Source organism: Dysidea avara, chromosome 6 (genome assembly GCF_963678975.1).
Source record: "Dysidea avara chromosome 6, odDysAvar1.4, whole genome shotgun sequence".
Lineage (NCBI taxonomy): Eukaryota > Metazoa > Porifera > Demospongiae > Dictyoceratida > Dysideidae > Dysidea > Dysidea avara.
Genome location: NC_089277.1, coordinates 13041391 through 13060231, shown reverse-complemented (window position 1 = coordinate 13060231; position 18841 = coordinate 13041391). Strand labels below are relative to the sequence as shown.

The following is an 18841-nucleotide window of genomic DNA, read 5'->3' as shown; positions in this document are numbered from 1 at the left end:
ACCTGAATTGTTACCGAATGAGTAGACTTATATTGTTTTTTCTGATCTGAGCCTGCTGAATATTTTTCCTAGCAATTTCACAAATAAACTTTGGTAATACTGTATTAATCAATGAGCAACCTCAATATAGGTTTACTCGTTCGGTAATAATTCAGGTTGGTAATACTGTATTAATCAATGAGCAACCTAAGTTCAAGCTAGACAGATCCTACCATGGACCATATTGAGTTATGAAGTAACCGATACCACTGTCACAGTTGTAATTTTATGTACAATGCTCAGTGCATTTTTTAATGTCAAAGAAGTTAAAAGTGTGTACAACTGGGACAGGCTTTACACAGCATCTGAGTGCACTGAGAAGTCTACAGCTACTTGTGCTGCAGCCTTTGCGTATACTAGGGCTGGAAGATTTTATCAATTCTGGGATTAATCGTGGTTGTTTCTAAACATTGTGATGTGTATTATAAATAATAATGTTGTGACATCATATGTAAATGTGTATTGTTGTGGAAGAACACAATCCAGACAACAAGCCTGTATAGTTCTGAGACAGAATTTTTATATTATTATGCTATCTGTAACTGCCTATGGCTTTAATTGTGTTGAACAAGTACACAATTTCACTATTTATAAATAATTCATACAAATTAAAGTTGTACATATATGATGTTACTTATGCATGTAAATCATAACATCGTGATAGTTATCATAAGTTCATTGTTGCATCCTACAATTGTGAAAGTAGCAAAATGTCACAATCTCTCAGCCCTATATTATACTAAAGCAAATATTGGGACATGAAAGGAAAAGAAACTTTAATACGTTTCTATAGACTTTCTATCACTGCCACTTGAATGAAAAATTCAAGTCTGTAAACTAGCATGTTCCGAGTGCGGATTAAGTCTATTTGTTGTTTAAACCGTGTAGTTACATGGTTGGCTTTTATTTCACTGGCTCTGGGTTTCGACTGCTTTATCAGTATGCATTGTCAGTGGCCTCCTAGAGTCATGCTCTTCTTGTGTTGGCCAGTAACAATACAGAGTTGCAACACTTAGGCTGTGCCAAAAAGATTCTGAAAAGGTGAGGGGTGGCCCCATGCTACACTGTAACACAATCATCATCACAGTCATCATCATTCAGGAGTCAGAAACCTCACCAATTATTCTTGCAACCAGCCTAGTTGCCATCATTATCTGTATGCATCATCTGTATATTCCAAGGTAATATTCACCAAGCTCTCACAAAATGGCCACAACCGAGGGGTCCGACACTTTGGAAAGAGCGTACAAGATTTCCAGATTTCTACCGTGATTTCTGATTTCTAGGTTGATTTCTGCTGATTTCCGCCAACATGAGCTATAGTTTACGGAAAACCTTTTCAATTTACATAGAAACACGGAGGTTAGAGGCCTTGATTTCTGATTTCTACCGCAGGAGCGTACGAGATTTCACAACGTAGGCGCATAAATATCCGGAGCAAAACTGGTTTGTTCCACGTGACTTTAAGCGCGTATATCGCGTGATCGCAGATGGTGTGGATACTCTTTCCAAGTGACATTGTCGTGTATTCTTTGAAGTGTGTAGTGTGTACGTCTTTTTTTTTCTTTCGCGCCATTTTGTGGTAAATTGTAACGTCTAGTTGATCAAAAAACTATGGAAAAAATCAGTTCCAACGTAATGTCACTGAAAAACAACGTCACATTGGCAAGCGCGGCTGTCACAGCAGGTGATTCTACTCGGGGACTGCTCGCCACTGGGGTGAGTATCGCGACATCGTGTACATGTAGTAAGCATTTGTTTTACACCACGAACAGTTGACATATCACTGTTTCATTTGATTGTGGCATATAGACCTAGTGTTATATATGCTGCCCACTTGTTTGTATTATAAATTTTTGACACCATGGTTGACAAGGTTTCCCACACAGATTATATAGGGTGATAATCAAGTGTTTGATGCATACATGAGTTGCCATAATATTGTCTTTGTTACTGTGTTGTGCAGACTACATCTCCAATCAGTCTTGCGTCAGGCGCATTACCATCAATCGCTGTAGAAACATTGCTGCCTAGTCCCCCACCACTGAAACCTATTGGCCCTGTGGAGATTACAGCCAACCTGGAAAGTAGTAGTAGTACCTCATTGTCCAGCAGCAGTGATTCATCGTATAGTCTGTCATCTTCTTATGCTGATGATAATGTTGGCCTGGAGAAGTTTATGCTCACTTCAGAATTACATGGTATTTTTGTTGTATTTGATTAATGCATGCACACATTTCTGTTATATTTATTTTGACTGTTTTGAGGTTGTTCAAAATCACTTGGTTAGGCCAAGAAACATGAACTTCTTTGCAGCTGTCGGGTTATTATTAGCAATAACCAGTTAGATATGCTTCCTTTTCATCGCCACTATACTGGAATTTGAATAATTAATGCACAATAAAGTAATTACAGTTGTGTTTGTAATTATAAGACAATGTGCATGTATTGTACAATATTGTACGTACATTTATTTTATTGGTTATACAATTTTTTTAGCAACTACGACTCAGGACTCTGTAAAGTCTGACCACAGTTACTTCAAGACATCAGAACCTTCCTCCTCTAAAGACATTGATGGTGCTGATGAACAATCAAAGAGAAAGAAAGGGAGACCAAGGAAATATCACATTGATTCTCCAAGCAGCAACAGTAGTAGCAAAATGAGTAGCAAAATGCAAACTACACTTGATAAGAAAACTATTAGTGTTAATCACAATAACAAACAAGGCAATGCAAGCAAAAAGGTGACAGTGACTCCATCAAAGCGGCCACAAGCTGGACGGCAGCGATCGAGATATCTCAACTGTGGAAACTGTGTAAACTGCTGCAAGGAGGATTGTGGGAAATGTTTGTCTTGTAAAGATAAGCCAAAATTTGGTGGAAATAATACAAGAAAGCAACGCTGCGTTGAACGAATTTGCCTACACAAGGTAAGTAGAAATGTTATGACTAGACTTGCATTCTTCTTGAGTTTATGAAATATTGCACAGCCCTCACGTATCTTTAATACCCTGTATGTATTTAATTATGTATGGTCACCCAACATATAGAAAGACATTTTAGGCAAAAAGTGTTTTAAAACATTTTCATATATTATCGAACAGTACAGTAGTACTGTTTAAGTAGGGGTTGTCCCAGGCACCACCCAACGTTCTGTCCTTAAAATCATCCTAGAGATATCTTATGCAACGAAAATCACTTTTTATTAGTCCATGTAACATCTAATGCACAGGTTGTTGTTGTTTTTTAAATTGTCAAAACCCGTATTTTGGTCTGCCTACCTCACTGACCGCAGTTGCAAGGCTAGAGGCCAAGGAATCAGTGCACGGCCACAATTGTACACCGCAATAGCAAAACTCACCAGTGGCATGTGGCTTTGGGGTTCCAACGATGGTGTGTCCTTTGTGCCTAGTTAATTGTCTTTCCTCAAGGCGCTTACACTACTGTAGATACTTTCACAATAGGTTTGAGACCACGCCCATCAATGATCTAGGTTGACTAATGATTGAGTACAGAGACTGCACCTAGCAATCTATTTATTTGAACATGATAATCTCACCCCCTAGTTGTGTTTATACTGATATAAGACAGTGAAAACAAGGGTACTGACCACACCCTTGAGACATCATGTAGGCGAGAGGCCGACTTGACATATTTTAATGTGACAGTCATCGTAATACTAAGTGGTATTTTAATAGAACAAAACAAATTGATGTTGTGGTAGTTCTGAAACCAAGTGCCATGCAGCTAGCTACTCATCTGACTACTGTATGTATTATGTTATTATTTTAGGTATATTTTAAACTGTTTTATGTGTTTTTTCCCGCAAATTCTCACAACAAAGCCTTAAATTTTTGTTTGTGTACATAGGGGACATGCCCCCTTTCAACTTGAAGGGATGGGCTAGTGTGGGAGGCCTGTACCATTGTTTCTCAGTTGTTAAAAACCTGCAAAACCTGAAGGGAAGGTAATCCACAAAGTCTGAGAGAGAGAGAGTTGCATCACCTGTATTTCAGACCCCCAAAAAGAAACCACCTCAGAGCAAAGTTTACATGTACGGAAGTTTAATACACGACTTCATTTCGCGTTTGCTTCTTACGTTCAAACTGCTTTTACCATGTAACGATTTTGCTTGGTTTGTTTTTATCTGCTTTACCAGTTAGGCACTGGAGGGCAAACACTGGAGGCAAATCCTGTACGAGGTGCTTACCATGAGCCAAGGAAAACCTAAGTGACTAAAGTGAAACGGGACAAATACAGGGGGGGTACCTAGAAGGGCTTTGAAAACATCCATTCCTAGCCTGACTTTGATCTGCAGGCCACCTGGATACTGGCCAAGTGCCACACTCGATTTTGTTCTCTGTCTCTTTCTCTCTCACACACACACATGCACACGCACACACACACACACACGTGCACACTCACACTTTTAGTTAAACAATTTCAGTAAACCAGCCTGGTTTTAAAAACTAAACAAACTAGTATATTATTTTGGAAGTGGGAGTAGTGAAACTAGGAAAAATGATTGTAACAAGTAAGTATCTTCGGACATTGTGTGGACATTATATCCTGTTATACAGTGAACAAGGCTGGAAAATAGTTTTCTTCCTTAAATAAAAGTACATTACTGTAGTGTTGCACCGATAATCGGATCGGTTATCGGAAAAACCATATATCGGCTGTGTTTTTTGTATATCGGTTATCGGAAAAACCAAATATCGGCTGTGTTTTTTGTATATCTGTATCGGATCAGCACCAAGGTGAAAAAAGCAGATCTATGAATTTATTCAGAAACACATGCTCATGTACACCAAATGATGTCTACAAATGTAACGAGTTGCATTTTCCTGTATTATAATGTTGTTATTACTGCTTCAGTGCACTGTCAGCTGTTGTTGTTATAATACCGCCACTATAAACAAACTAAAGTGGTCCTTCACTAATAAAAATTACTACAAAATAGACATGTTGTACTATATCGGATCGGCTATGTTTATCGGTTTGAAAAAATATTATCCAATATCGGTTATCGGAATATTGGCAAAATTTCATATCAGTGCAACACTACTTTACTGTTCAAAGCCATCTAAGTGTGTACATGGTTACTATCTCATTGCTACAATGCTTATTTATAACCAATCATGCAACAAATAAACATAGTGGTGATTCTGAGAAGCAGCTATATGGGATGAATAAGAGAAAACAGCATGGAACAACTAAATTATCCATATTTACAAGTTATTAAAATGCAGTTAAGACTATAATCTCCATATGCATTATAGCCCATTGTGAAAGACATTCATAACGTCTTTTGGATTTTGCTTCACCCATTTTTCAAGCTGTCATGAATAAACCGCCTCAAAGTGAAAGCTTACTTACTGGGAAGGTTTATACTGGCTCTGTGCAGCATTTATTTCTGCTTTTATACTGCGTTAACACTATGCGTATATCACAGTTCGGCTCGAGTCAGCATGGTTTGTCACGGTTTATTTTGTTGTATAAACATGTGCTAAACCGAACTGTACCACTCCAGTCCTCATAATCTTGGTGAGTCAGCACGCGCTGGCACGGTTAAATTACCAGTGTAAACAGAACTGAGGTGAGACGCGTGCTATTTCTCGAGCACGTGAGTAACGATGGCCTCATGGACGAATGAAGAAACCTTTAAGTTAATAGAACTGTGGTCACAGGATGATATACAGGCGCAGCTAGAAGGATGCAAACGTAATCAACAAGTACTCTGGCACTATTCCCGGACATTGTAGTACTGATTCAAAGTAGACTGGACATTTGAATTCAGTTACTCATATATGTGATTGATTGACATATTTTGATTATTAGCATGGTAAACAGTGAACTTGTGTGCATAATTATATCAGTAGCTAACTTTGTTTACAAACATGTAACAAAATGAATAGTATATGTGAGTATTATTTTGAAAAGTGTTTTACCAAAGCCGATTGTATAGCTTTTGCATCATGTGACACAGAGTCTATAGTTTCACAGGTACACCCCTGTAGCATTTGAACAATTAGGCTCTTCTGTGTCGTCAGGTACATCATCCATCCAACTATTTACAAATGTTTCATCATGTACCTCGCCTATGTTATGCAGTACACAACAGGCAGTAATAATATTTGGAATGTGATGAACATCCACATCCAACCTTTTGAGGAGACGACACCATCTTGCTTTGAGTCTGCCAAAGCAGTTTTCAACTACAATTCTAGCCCTGCTTATACGATAGTTGTATCGTCTTTGCTCCCGTGATAAGCAGAGTTGGGGGTAACTAGTTACTTTTGTAACTAAATTATGTAACGGATTACTTTTAAAGTAACTAGTAATCTAGCTAGTTACTTGCTTTGTAACTAGTAACTTGTAACTAGGAGTATTTGTCTGAAAAGTAACTAAGTTACAATGGTAACTAATTACAATAGTTACATTGTAACTATAACTAATTATGCTTTAAAAGCAAGAGCACTTCAATTTATGTGTCATATATGCTACAGCCACATTAAGTAGACAGATTCTGTGTACTGTTCTCTATGATTCAGCTTGAGTAACAGACGTAGCAATAATTAAAACTGACCTGAAATAGCCACAGAATTGTTATTTTAAGTGCACATATGTATTGCATCCCTTAATGATGCATATCTGAGCAAAATTCATGTTACAAAAGCAAAAAAACAAGGCGTAATTTATACTACGTCAGTAACTAGTAACTAGAGTACTTAGTTACTTTTTGAAAAGTAACTGTTACTGTAACTAAGCTACATGCAATAAAAGTAATGTGTAACTAGTAACTAGTTACTTTTCTGAAGTAACTACCCCAACTCTGGTGATAAGTTATTGTTATGTGGAAAGGGTTTCATAAGCCATGTTAACAGTGGATAGGCTGAATCTCCTACAATATAAAGGGGTACCGTATAGCCTAAATATTTTGAGGGGCAAATATTTCAAGGTTGAGCAATGTTGCTAAAAATAAAAATTTCGTGGATTTGCAAACACTCCCAAAATGTATTAGACTATATGGAGGTCTAAATATTTCAAGGGTAAAATTTTCACTGATAACACCCAAAACCGCAAAATCAGCGAAAATTTTCCCCCCTCGAAATATTTAGGATATACAGTACTTCGGTACCTTTCTTGTGTCTGGAAGCAGCTTGTTTTTGTACCCAATTTATACAGAGAAAAATGTGCAAATACACGTGCGTCATGCACACTACCAGGCCATCCAGTGTACACATTCATAAACCTATATCTGTAATCAACTACTGCTTGGACCACCATGGAATAAAAGCCTTTTCTGTTATAGTAGTCAGTAAAATTCATTACTGGGGCTGATACGGGTTATGGGAGCCATCCACAGCTCCACAACACTGGAATTCCCCACATTTTCAAAAATCCATCTACAGTGTCTGTTACTCTTTCCCCTTTGGGGAAATGATGTACAATTTCAGTAGTACCTTCACAATCGCTGCACATGTTTCATGAACAATAACACCAGCCGTGCAGCGAGCAATACCAAATAGATGCCCAATACTATGGAACTCCATAGATGTGGCTAAATACCACAGTGTAACTCCCAGTCGCTTCTCTACTGACAATGAGCTACGTAGTTGGGTGTTTTGCTTCTCTAAAGCTGGCCTTAGTTGTTGACATAGGAAATTAAAAGTCTCCTGACTAATTTTAAAATTCTCAATCCAGTCTGCAGCAGAAAATGTTTGTAGCACAATAATGTAGTCCCACCAAAAATCTGACCTACAGTGACCATACATATAGCAAACACAAGATAATTGTATAAATGTGGACTACTTATTACCTTGGCAAGGCCCATATTTCCCTATCAGCCCGAACAAGAGGTGACACAGTACCATAAAACGCTGCAATTAAAACTGAGAGTAGCAAAAAATGTCGATTGCTTTGCCTACGCTGTTGATAACTTTACGACGATTGTTAACACTTGAAAGCTAAATTTAACACCACCGCTTTATTAACAGACATCTTACACAGCTCACATGAGGTTTCATGTGCTAATAAAACAAATATAAACGTGCACTGTGCCAACAGCGCGGTTTTAAAGTAACCACGCCCAGCAGTATTAGTAAGCCATTTTGTTCATGTGGGTGTGGAAAGACAAGCAAATATGCAAACATACATATAAACACACACACATGGAAAACAAATGCAGAAAACCAGGCACGTGCCCACAGGGTGTGCCTGGTTAAAAAGTTAGGTGACCTTGTGTGGTGTGCATTAAATTGAATTTCTGTACATTGTTGAGTTGTTGCAAATAAAGAAATGGTAACAGTAAAGGCACAGAAAGCAAACCTCAAAAACACACATGCCACGTGTATAATTAAACAGGCATGTAAACTTGAGCCATTAAAGTGCAAAATACTTCCTACTAGCAAACTTTTACTGTACTCTAATACAACAGTCAGTTACGTGGGTTGCTTACTGACAATTAATACCACACTGAATACTCAAGCAAAGATGTCACATTTAACAGCATATATGTGACTGGATTTACGAAAAAGTAACCCATTTTTTGATCTTTGAAGCTCCTTAACTTTTTGGTAATTGCATAAAATTGCCTGAAATTTTCCATGAGTGCAGCTAAAGCACTAATTAGGCTATATTTTGAAATAAAGATCAAGTTAATCAGTGTAAAGGTTACATTGTTTTGTTTGCTGGTATGTAAAATGTGTGGAAAAGGTACATTTTCGCAAATCCAGTCACATATACTGATAGCTTATTAGCTTGTAATAAATGATTGCATGATGTAACACAGATATTTCAGTAATTGTGTGTTAACTGTAATGGTTTGTTTAACCATTAAACCAAGTCTAAACACATTAGCATTGAAATGGGTAATGTGCACACTGTGGTTCTAGCAATGGCTAGCAAATCCCTGAAGGTATATGACAGCATGCTTATTTGTGCCACAAGTAAAATGGCACAAATTATGTAGATATATGAAACATGCAACACTTTGTTTACAACCACTGCTACGTAACAAAGATTTCTCACCCTTTCTTCACAAAGAACAAAGCATTTAAAAGCGAATATTTTACGCATTGCAATCAATAGCCTATACTGAAAATTTAGACTTGCACCATTATGTCGGGTTTTCGCAGATCCGGTCACATTTGTTAACTGTTTGTTATGTCATAGATCAAGACACACAGCAGTGTGTCATGCTGCCAAGAAAGTTGGTGCGCACACCGTGAGTATATTGACAGGTAGAAAGAAAACAGCATTTTCACATGTGCATAGCCCCATGGCCCCTTCTCTAAAACACAAATAGGTGTGTACATAGGCTGATCATCGTAGTAATGGTTTGAAAAGTGATAAGAGTTGCAGATGTAAAGCAAAAACCTAACAATTATATAATTACAGGTTCAAGTTACTCTAATAGAGCAGTCACTGCAGGGTAAAAAAGGTGCACAAAAATACTTGGCAGAGTTCGGACCTCTATACATAACACCAGCATCCATAACCTAGAGGTGTACCGATAATCGGATCGGCTACAATATCGGCCACCGATATGATATTTTTTACCAATATCGGCATCGGTACAGAACAGCAGGAGGACCGATATCGCTACCGATATTTATACAGTAGCAATAGTTTGTACACAAACGGATTATGCACTGGTTTTCTATGTTATCCATGTGGCTCTGGCTTATTGTTCACTCTGCAACAAGTGTTACATTATGAGAAGCCATACAATTACACGCGATTCTAGTGTTTGTTGCTGGCACAGTCTTTACAAATGAAGCAGTTATAGAGTACCTTTGTAATAAAAGAAGGATCACGGAAACTGAGTACTTTTGTAATAAAAGAAGGATCACGGAAACTTGCTGTACCAGCTTTCTCACAAGCCGTTAGAATGCGGAGTAATGCAGAAATATCCGTTTAAGGTTTCATGGGAGTATACATAAATATGTTTGTAGGTGCCTAATTGTCTGGATTGCACAATAGAAACCCAAGCTGTATACCACCACAGGCAATGAATACATGCACATGCTGTTGTAGGGTAGGTAAATGTACACTTTCGTTTGCTTAAAATATTAATGTAAATTCGGATCGACTATCGGTTATCGGCTTCTTTTGTTTGCATCAATATCGGATATCGGTACATGCCAAAAACCCATATCGGTACACCTCTACCATAACCACTGAACCGCTGCTATCTTTACTGATCATCCCACTTAATTTCTGTTTTATATCTAAATAGATGTTTATAATTTCATTTCATAGATCTATGAATAGATCTACACATTAATGGGGTTTGTTGTGTACAGTTTTCTACAGCAAAACTGCAGCCCATTGTAGCTAAATCATTAAGGGGTATTGTCATGGTGTGCTCTGATCGTTAAAGGTGAGGTGGCATTTTCAGATCCTTTAGGAGTGCTTCAGACCAGCAATTGTTTTATTAGTGCAGCTTGAGGTCCAGGTTCATGTATCAACTATACCTACAGTGGCTTAAGTAGTTTTGTGTTATCTAAAAGCACTTCTCTAAGGAAATGTTGATGCAGAATACTATTGCCTCGGTATGGTTTCCTTGCATGAAGAAGTCAATTTTGGAAAGGCAAAGTGTGGAGGACAGATACTCGTTGGAATCAGAAAAGTCACATGCGGCTTCAGTGATGCTTCCAGTAAACAGGGGCTTCCTCAAAGAGTGGTACAGTACCACTCAAATTCTTTTGATGTGGTAAAAAGTATGTATATAATTAACAAATTGAAAGTAGCAAACTGACAGGTTTACGACTCTACTTTATTGTGGGGAGTTTGTTATTGTGGCACGAAATGATGACCCGCGTACTACTTTGTTTGACCTCTAACCTTGTGACTATGGTCAGGCGGGCTGGCAGGCAGACCAAAAATTAGGTTTTGGTGATTTAAAAATTCAATATCCAGAGTATTTCTTGCTTTAAATGCCACATTTGAAGTCATATACATGCACTAAAGTTATTCCGTAAAAGTGATTTTTGTCATGTATCTTGTTTCTATGATGGTTTGTAATGGTCATCACTTTACGGAGAACCCTAATAAGTAGTACTATGTATACTGTATAGTTTGATATACTGCAAGCCATAGATTTATGTACCATTTTGGTAATAGAGTAATTTACCGGCTTGTATTGACATGCATGCATACTGTTGCAAAATCATGTAAATTAAGCAGTACATTTAGTTTAAAATTGTGATCAGTATTTTGGTGTGATATTAACTTGATTGTATGTTAATGTAGCCACTCAGTGAATATGCAAAATTTGCAACACAACGCAAGTCAACAGAAAAGAGTAGCCCTGCTAGTCAGACTACATTGGACAAGTCACAGCTCTCCTATGCTGCAGTGAGTTTATATTACTTTCTTAAATGTTTGAGTTCAAAGAATGTAATGGTAGCTACATGTACAGTAAGAAATTTGAGCTACTGCATTAACCCATGAAAATAATAACATTGTATTGTGTAATACTGAGCTGGGTTAATGTATGGGTTGAATCTGGTAAAGCCTGAGTATACCCCGTGTTTCAGCTAATATTTAACACTTCCATAGTAGTGATCAATCACTCAGACCACTACAAGTGCAACCACCAGAATGACTTTATATACAAGCCTGGGTTATTGGTTGGCATAAGGTTTAATTGTTATTTGTTTTCCTCCTCCACTAGCTGGAGGTGTACTAATATGGAAATATTCCAATAGTGTGTCTATAATCATTCCTGTATACTAGCTGTCTCTTACAATCTGTTACCTATTTGTAAATCAATTCACAATGTTTGTTATTTTGTCTAACAAGAGTACAGGGTGTATCCTGGTAACTGAATTTACTACAGTACATACTAAAATTACCTGGCAACCAGCATGGGAATTCTGTAATTGAGTTTTAAAATTTTACAAGCAACCCATGAGAAGGTTACTGTGAAATATTTTATTTTCCAGTGTGTCACATGTGCCATTGTGCATGGAATAATATTATGTTACAATCACTAGATTAACTTCATAAAAATGGACTATTCAAGGTTTTTTTTCCAAGTGTTCATAATATGGACCATATTACTGACTGTGAATAATTATAATGTACTGTGGCCTGTGTTAATTCCCGTGGCGTAGTTAAACCTACTGTGTGACTACAATGCCTGTGAATTTTAAAGTTTCCACCAAGAGGTTGATCAGCATTATAACACAAATCCCACCCCACTTCTCGTCTTGTACTCAGCTGTGAAAATGTTGCTACGGGCTGTAGTAACAGGCTGCTCACTCACCAAGCAACCTTGAGTTTTGACAAGGGGTGAAAGTGAGAGTTCTGTAGCATGAGTCCTGGGAATGGCTTGTTGGTGATGATACCAACGTTGACCATGAAGACACCAGATGTAAATACGCTGTTGTGTGTACACTCTGTACATTGTATGTTTATGCATGGATATACCCTATACAGTGCAATAGTTCACTGCAGTAATTGTATGATAACGTAGTTCCCATTTTTTTTTCTTTTATGGCATGATATGTAATAAACTTTACACTTACTATAGATGCAAGTAAATATTGGTACAAGAACATATTTTCAATCAAGCAAAACATTGCGTACATATACAGTATTAGCATTATTGGTAACAATTTTTCGGTCGGATTTTGAGCTCAATGAACGGAAGAGGTTGGTGCACTCCATTAAGCAGTACCGTGTAGTAATGGTTGTACTGGTGGTTAGGACGTATGCGAGTATGTGCACAACTATAATACCACCACCCTCCACTGTTACCTCCATAGCCATGCACTGCACAGTTTTCTTCATTTATCCGAGAACGATCATTATCTCTGTCTCTTGTTGTAAAGTTAGCACCGTGGATGTACTGCAATACATCCTGACCAGAAACTCCGCTAAATCCATAGACACTTATTTTGTACTGTTGACTGGTGGGGCCTACTCTAAACTTACTGTAGCATATGTAATCTTTGCTTCCATCATTGCGTGCAAAGTCAATACGCAGTTCCCACTGGCCTTGGTTGGTGAGAGAATGGAGGGCACGTAGCCCATACCAGAATTCACCTGTCAAGGTGCCAAATCCATCTTCATAATCTACCCAGTCTCTGTTGAAGTCAACACTGCCATCTTTTCTCCTTTGAAAAACCAGCCATCCTCCACCTCCAGAGGTTGTATCACAGTATGCTCTAGTGTGTGATCCTTCCACTCCATTGAAGTTAGCAATAGTGTAGACTCCTGAACTCTTTGCATTGAAGAGAGTGTTGTTATAGCCAAGAGAGCAGCAGCTTGTAAGTGGAATTTCTGCTGAAACTAATGATGCCCCAGTAATCACCAGCAGTAGAGTTGTAAAGGTGTTTTTATCTGTCATGTCAACAATCAGTTCTCTCTCTTCTCATCTATCTTTGAAAGAATTGTTATAGTGCTATACATATGTGGCTCAAGATGCTCCTTTTTATACTCACTGATTCAGTAATTTGTACTGTAGGGTATCATGTGTGTTGTTTATTGACCTCATGTCAATTGTGGTATTATTAGCACCAACAGCAATTACTGTGTACACATACTCAAGGGTAAAGTAATTTGTTTTGTCTTCTTGTTCATCCACCTGTGAAACGTCACTTTAAATATGTACAAGATAATATATTCGATCATCTAATGTACAGTATACTGTAGTAGACTATTACTGAAATGATTTTTGATACAGTGATGTGTGTAGTGTCTTAAATATTGCACCATCTCACTACTTTATTAGCTTTCTGTGCAATAATAATGTAAATATCTTCTTTCACATTTCCTTTCTGGTTATTATGGCTATTTTCCATATAGCCACAAACCTGTGTATTGCTGTTGCCCAAGTCAGGACCACAAGCTAGTGACTGTAGTAGCCTGTAACCAGCTCCCATGGTCCACAATGACAATTGAGCTGGATAGGCAGTTTGCTACACTCCTGTAGTGTTTAGTACAGTAAAATGTGGAAATATATCTGACAGCAGAGGTGTGCTTTCATTTGTTAGAATACTGGTGTTTTAGTGCTACAAGAGAAGGTGTGGCTTATTTGTAAACATCAGGCTTGGTAAACACGAGGCCCGCAGACCCTTAGTACTAAGGGTGTATATATATCAGCAAAATTCAACACAGTCATGGTATAAGTGATATACATCACTCTAGGCACACTCACCTAATAGGTGAATGAAAGGACTACAGAAAACTTACCATGCTCCTTTTATACACCAGTATATCTGATGATCGATAATAGTGTGAGCTAATATAATATGCTTCAAAACATTATTCATGCATCATTATGCTTTACATACAAAGCCAACTGTGGGATCTAGAAATTTAATTTTACCATTTTGTAGTACATTAAGCCTGTCAACTTTGCTATTGGGGCTTGTTAAAAGTACTTAGGACCATAAGGTACTCACCTATTAAAAGGCAGTTTGCCTGTTTGTGTTGTTCCGTGGTCTGCTTAATGGCTGACATGTGGTGGGTAGAAATATGCATCATGCATTTCCCAAGCAATTATTTTACTGATCATTCGTGTTGAAACTTAGCGACTACACTGAGCCTAGCCTAGAACCTGTAAACCCAAACCCACAATTTAACAGTCATTTGCTCAATGTAATGAGTCAAAGTATATCATATCTTTAAACTGGTTGGACATTTAAATAAATTGTGTTCTCATGATATTTAAACTCCAAACGGCGCCTTTGAGCACCCACGCTAAAGTGGTATGTGGTGTATTATAACTAGTTTTGCTCATATTTATATTCTCTGAAATTGTAATATATTCATGCATATTTCAATTATGCTTATTATTTTTTTTGCAGCGAAAAAGGAGCCTTAGTCAGCTTAACCAGGTAATTTCATTTTTGTAGTTAATTTAGTATTGTACAGTTCATAGAGGGAGTATTTACATACTGACATGCTTATACACACGTACCATCCACTGCACGTATTGATTGCTTATAATTGATACAGTATTGATATACTTTTGTGGAACTGTCAACCCTGCAAGTATTATAATCCAACTAGATTTGCCATACTCAAATTACTGTATATAGATAAATGCAGAAATTGAAGACCTAGGAGCACAGCAGCCACTTACTGTTTAATTCTTTGTCATCAGCTGGCAGTGTTACTTCCCATTGGATGGGTGGATTTGTGCACACAATTTACAGTATAATAAATTGTGTGTTGTACAAACCTAACAGTTTTATAGGTCTGCAGTTAGTAGTCCAGCAGTTATTGCTTACAGACTGTCCCAGTGCAGCTAGCTTACTAAGTGTATGTTTGTATGTGGTGCAAACTGATTTGCAGTGACTAACCCGTCTGACTTTAAAAAACCCTATTCCGAACCCACTTCACTACTGTATTTCACATGTTAATTGGATTTATATAACATACGTGTTCAGTCTTCTAGTGCTGGTGACTCTACTCCAGAGAAACGGCCAGCTAAAATAGCCAAAATGTCATCTCCCAAGGTAGTCATACCTAAGTTGACCCCTAAGGTAAATATAATTTCACTGCAGTTTGTTCACTATTCTTACAAACATACTATATATGTGTGTAGTCCAAGGAAGCAACTCCAGCAACTCCAGAACGAAGCTCTGCTAGAGTAGCAAAGTTGTCGACTAGTACGACTGTAGTGTCCTCCAGTAGTTCAAAGGTGACCATGACAACCTCAGAAAAGAAGGAATACTCGATGAGAACCTCTAGCCGTCGAGATTCTAAGAAGGTAAAGTGCATTAAGTCTGTGTAGGTTAATTGCTACATGTAGCATTATTCATATTTCATCCAGAAAATATTTTATATGTAGGTTGATGAGAACAGTGAATTGGAAGAACTCCTAGCAAATGCTCCTCCCACACTGAGGAAGCAGCTGGCTATAAACATGAATAGTAAGTATTGTGTAATGTGTATGGTGTAATAGATTTTGTTAAAACACCGTAAGTATATAGTGTTGTGGCCCACTAAAACACCCAAAGGTCTATCAGTTAAGGACACTGCATGTGCATTGGAAACATTGTATTGACAAATTATGTGTTCTATGCTTATAATTATATTAATCCATGCACACACAGTATCACATATGTGCTGCATATGCTAACTGTACTGCTGCACTTCATTATTGTAGTGCCCAGTGGCGTCAAGAAGGAGCCAGAAAGTCCGTTTAAAACAATCACTTATTCCTCAGAAACTTCGCCTTCAGAGGATTCAATGTCAACACCATCTAAAAAGGTACAGAACCATCAACGTTCTCTTGGTCAAAATATGTTGGGTGGTCATGCACCAATATTCATTACAAAAATATTACAAGCTCTTGTACATTGCATCTTACAGTATGTGTTTGTTCTGCTATAATCTGTGTATTTGTTCATGTACTACAACAGCTACTGTACTTAATGTAACTTTTAACTCTAAGCTTGGTCTGCTTGGGAATGGAACACTTGCAAGTACATTATTTAGACAGTGAAACCTTCCAAGGATCTCCCTCACCTATTGTAATTAGTATCTGCCAACCTAGCCATTTTCCCTATCAACTCGACCACAAGTCTCATGTTCTATGAATTCATGACAAGGTTCAATTCAGTCACATGTTCAGACTTCAGAGTTAGTTGTATAATTTTTAGTTGACTCTGTGTTCTATTTGAATCTATCTTCAGTGTGTGTACTTCACTAGAATGTACTGTCAAAATAGTACATGTTGTTATGTAGAGTATTCAAAAAACTCCAACTGTATCAAAATCTACTACTCCAACCACAACAACTGCAACTTCGACCACTAAAAGCACACAGTCTTCGGCTACCAAGGAAAAAGAGTCAACTCCTGCATCTACCATTGAAACTAGCAGTACCGTCACACAGCCTTCAATCAGCATACCTGTGACTGAAATGTCTGGGCTGTTCCCAAATAACGTTACTGATAATGATGTCACCGCTGATTCCACTGTTATTACATTGCCTTGCCTGGCTGGTACGTACTATATGTACATTATGTATGTACGTGCATGCATGCATGATGTAAATATGTGTATCATTACCATGGAGACTTTCCCATGTGTTCAGGAGGTAGTGATGTGGAGCAATGGTCTATCAGTGATGTGGAGAAGTTTCTTACTGATGCCAAGTATCAACAGTACACCACTCTATTTCAACAGCAGGTTTGATATGTGTTATGACTCTTAACTTGTAGTGGAGCCAAACTACACGTGGTGCTCTTGACACTGTCATTGCTAATCATTTGATTGGGGATTATCCATAATTTTAGCATTTTCACAAGTATACAGAGTCACTCCTACCCAAAAGAGTATTTTTTAAATGTTGTCACTATACTGTTTGTTGTATGTGAATAATTAGTGTTAATTTATTGGCTTTTCCCTCACTGAATCTCTGCCTCTGGTTTGTCAGAAACTAAGGTGTGACAGAATTAATGCTGATTATTTATTGCCTTGTGTACACTACTGTACTTGTCTACATAGCCAGCTCCTGAAGTAGTTAGTGATTCATAGTGCACTTCACCACCTTTAATGTTAATGTTGTAACCAAACACTAGTGCTAAGTTATTCTGAATTATGGTGCCATTCTTTCTTTTGGTCTAGTATGTGCTGGTTCACTAGTCATAATTATCATACAGTACGGTAGTACTGTACATTAGGGATCATGGAGATTTGGGTTTTCCTAGTCATAAAATTCACCCAAAAACCAGCTTCACAACTCCATCCTGGCTCCTTTGCAGTATTGGTTAGGTATATAACCAAGCCCAGAAGTGCCTTCAGTACGATCCTAAAGGCTTCCAATAAATTGTTACAGATTTTTTTTTTAGATTATTCAATGGAATTTTCTACTGCCTGCCTGCCTGCCTTCAGGTGTAACTTGATAATGGCTAAGGCTATGGGCTTGAATTAGGGATTAAATGTTCACTAGTATATTGCAGGTGTAGGCAACTTCCCTTGTTTCCCTACTTTATTTTCTATGAACCCTAATCGAACTTAAAATTCCTATTTTTTCCTTAAACTTGTGTTACAAAAAAGTAAACAAACAAGTAGAAGGAATATAGCCATAAAAAGTGGCATGAAACAGGGGAGGTCGCCTATACCTACAGAACTAGTGAACCAATTTTTCCCTCTACTTACTTTTTACAACTACAAGTCAATTTACTCCCTATTTTTCCCTCTAATTGCTTTTTACAACTACAAGTCAATTTACTCCCTCTCCCCTAGCATACTCTCACAACAATGCTGAAAATAATGGATGATGTTGCCTTCAGCACGTGCTGTATCTTCATGATCCATAGAACATGATAATTGAATGATCAAATGGAAGTTTTGTACAAAAATGGTTTTTGTTTAGCACTGTAGCACACTATGTGTATTTGTATGCTTTTATACATGTTGCCTCAATGCATTAGGAGATAGATGGTCAAGCATTGCTGTTGATGGAGGTTAGAGACATGGTACAGAACCTTAACATGAAACTAGGACCTGCTCTGAAACTGCACCGTCTGATTTGCTTCCTCAAGCAACGCTAGAACATGTCATGAAAGATAGTTAACACACACAACTATACACTTTTATCCTTATTGTTTCCAAGCCAGAAAATTAAATCGTATGTTTAATGTACAGGCAGCTATTATTTGTTATGCACAAAAATTGTGATGTGAATTGTTTGATAGACTTAGTACCATACATGCATGTTGTATTCTTTGTACTTTTGTTGTACAATATTATACGTGCCTCTGCCACATGTATGCTTTATCATAGCTGAATTCACACTGAAGATGATACTGATTGCTAGGATGTTG

The 18841-nt window shown here is 37.7% G+C and overlaps 1 protein-coding gene across 2 annotated transcripts; it reads left to right on the top strand.

The window, feature by feature from the left end:
• Positions 1–1464: 1464 nt before the first annotated feature.
• LOC136259202 (uncharacterized) lies at positions 1465–18794 on the top strand. 2 transcript variants are annotated; one of them, XM_066052683.1, is made up of 12 exons: positions 1465–1758; positions 2006–2240; positions 2539–2972; positions 11302–11406; positions 14868–14897; positions 15453–15548; positions 15611–15775; positions 15857–15938; positions 16175–16278; positions 16756–17014; positions 17107–17201; positions 18261–18442. In XM_066052683.1, exons 1-12 carry the CDS (start codon positions 1654–1656, stop codon positions 18339–18341), a joined length of 1791 nt encoding a protein of 596 aa, XP_065908755.1. In that variant the 5' UTR covers positions 1465–1653; the 3' UTR covers positions 18342–18442. The 2 variants fall into 2 exon arrangements, with proteins under 2 accessions (XP_065908755.1, XP_065908754.1); XM_066052682.1 differs by lacking the exon at positions 18261–18442 and adding an exon at positions 18449–18794 and having other exon boundaries at positions 1477–1758.
• The last annotated feature ends 47 nt before the right edge of the window (positions 18795–18841 follow it).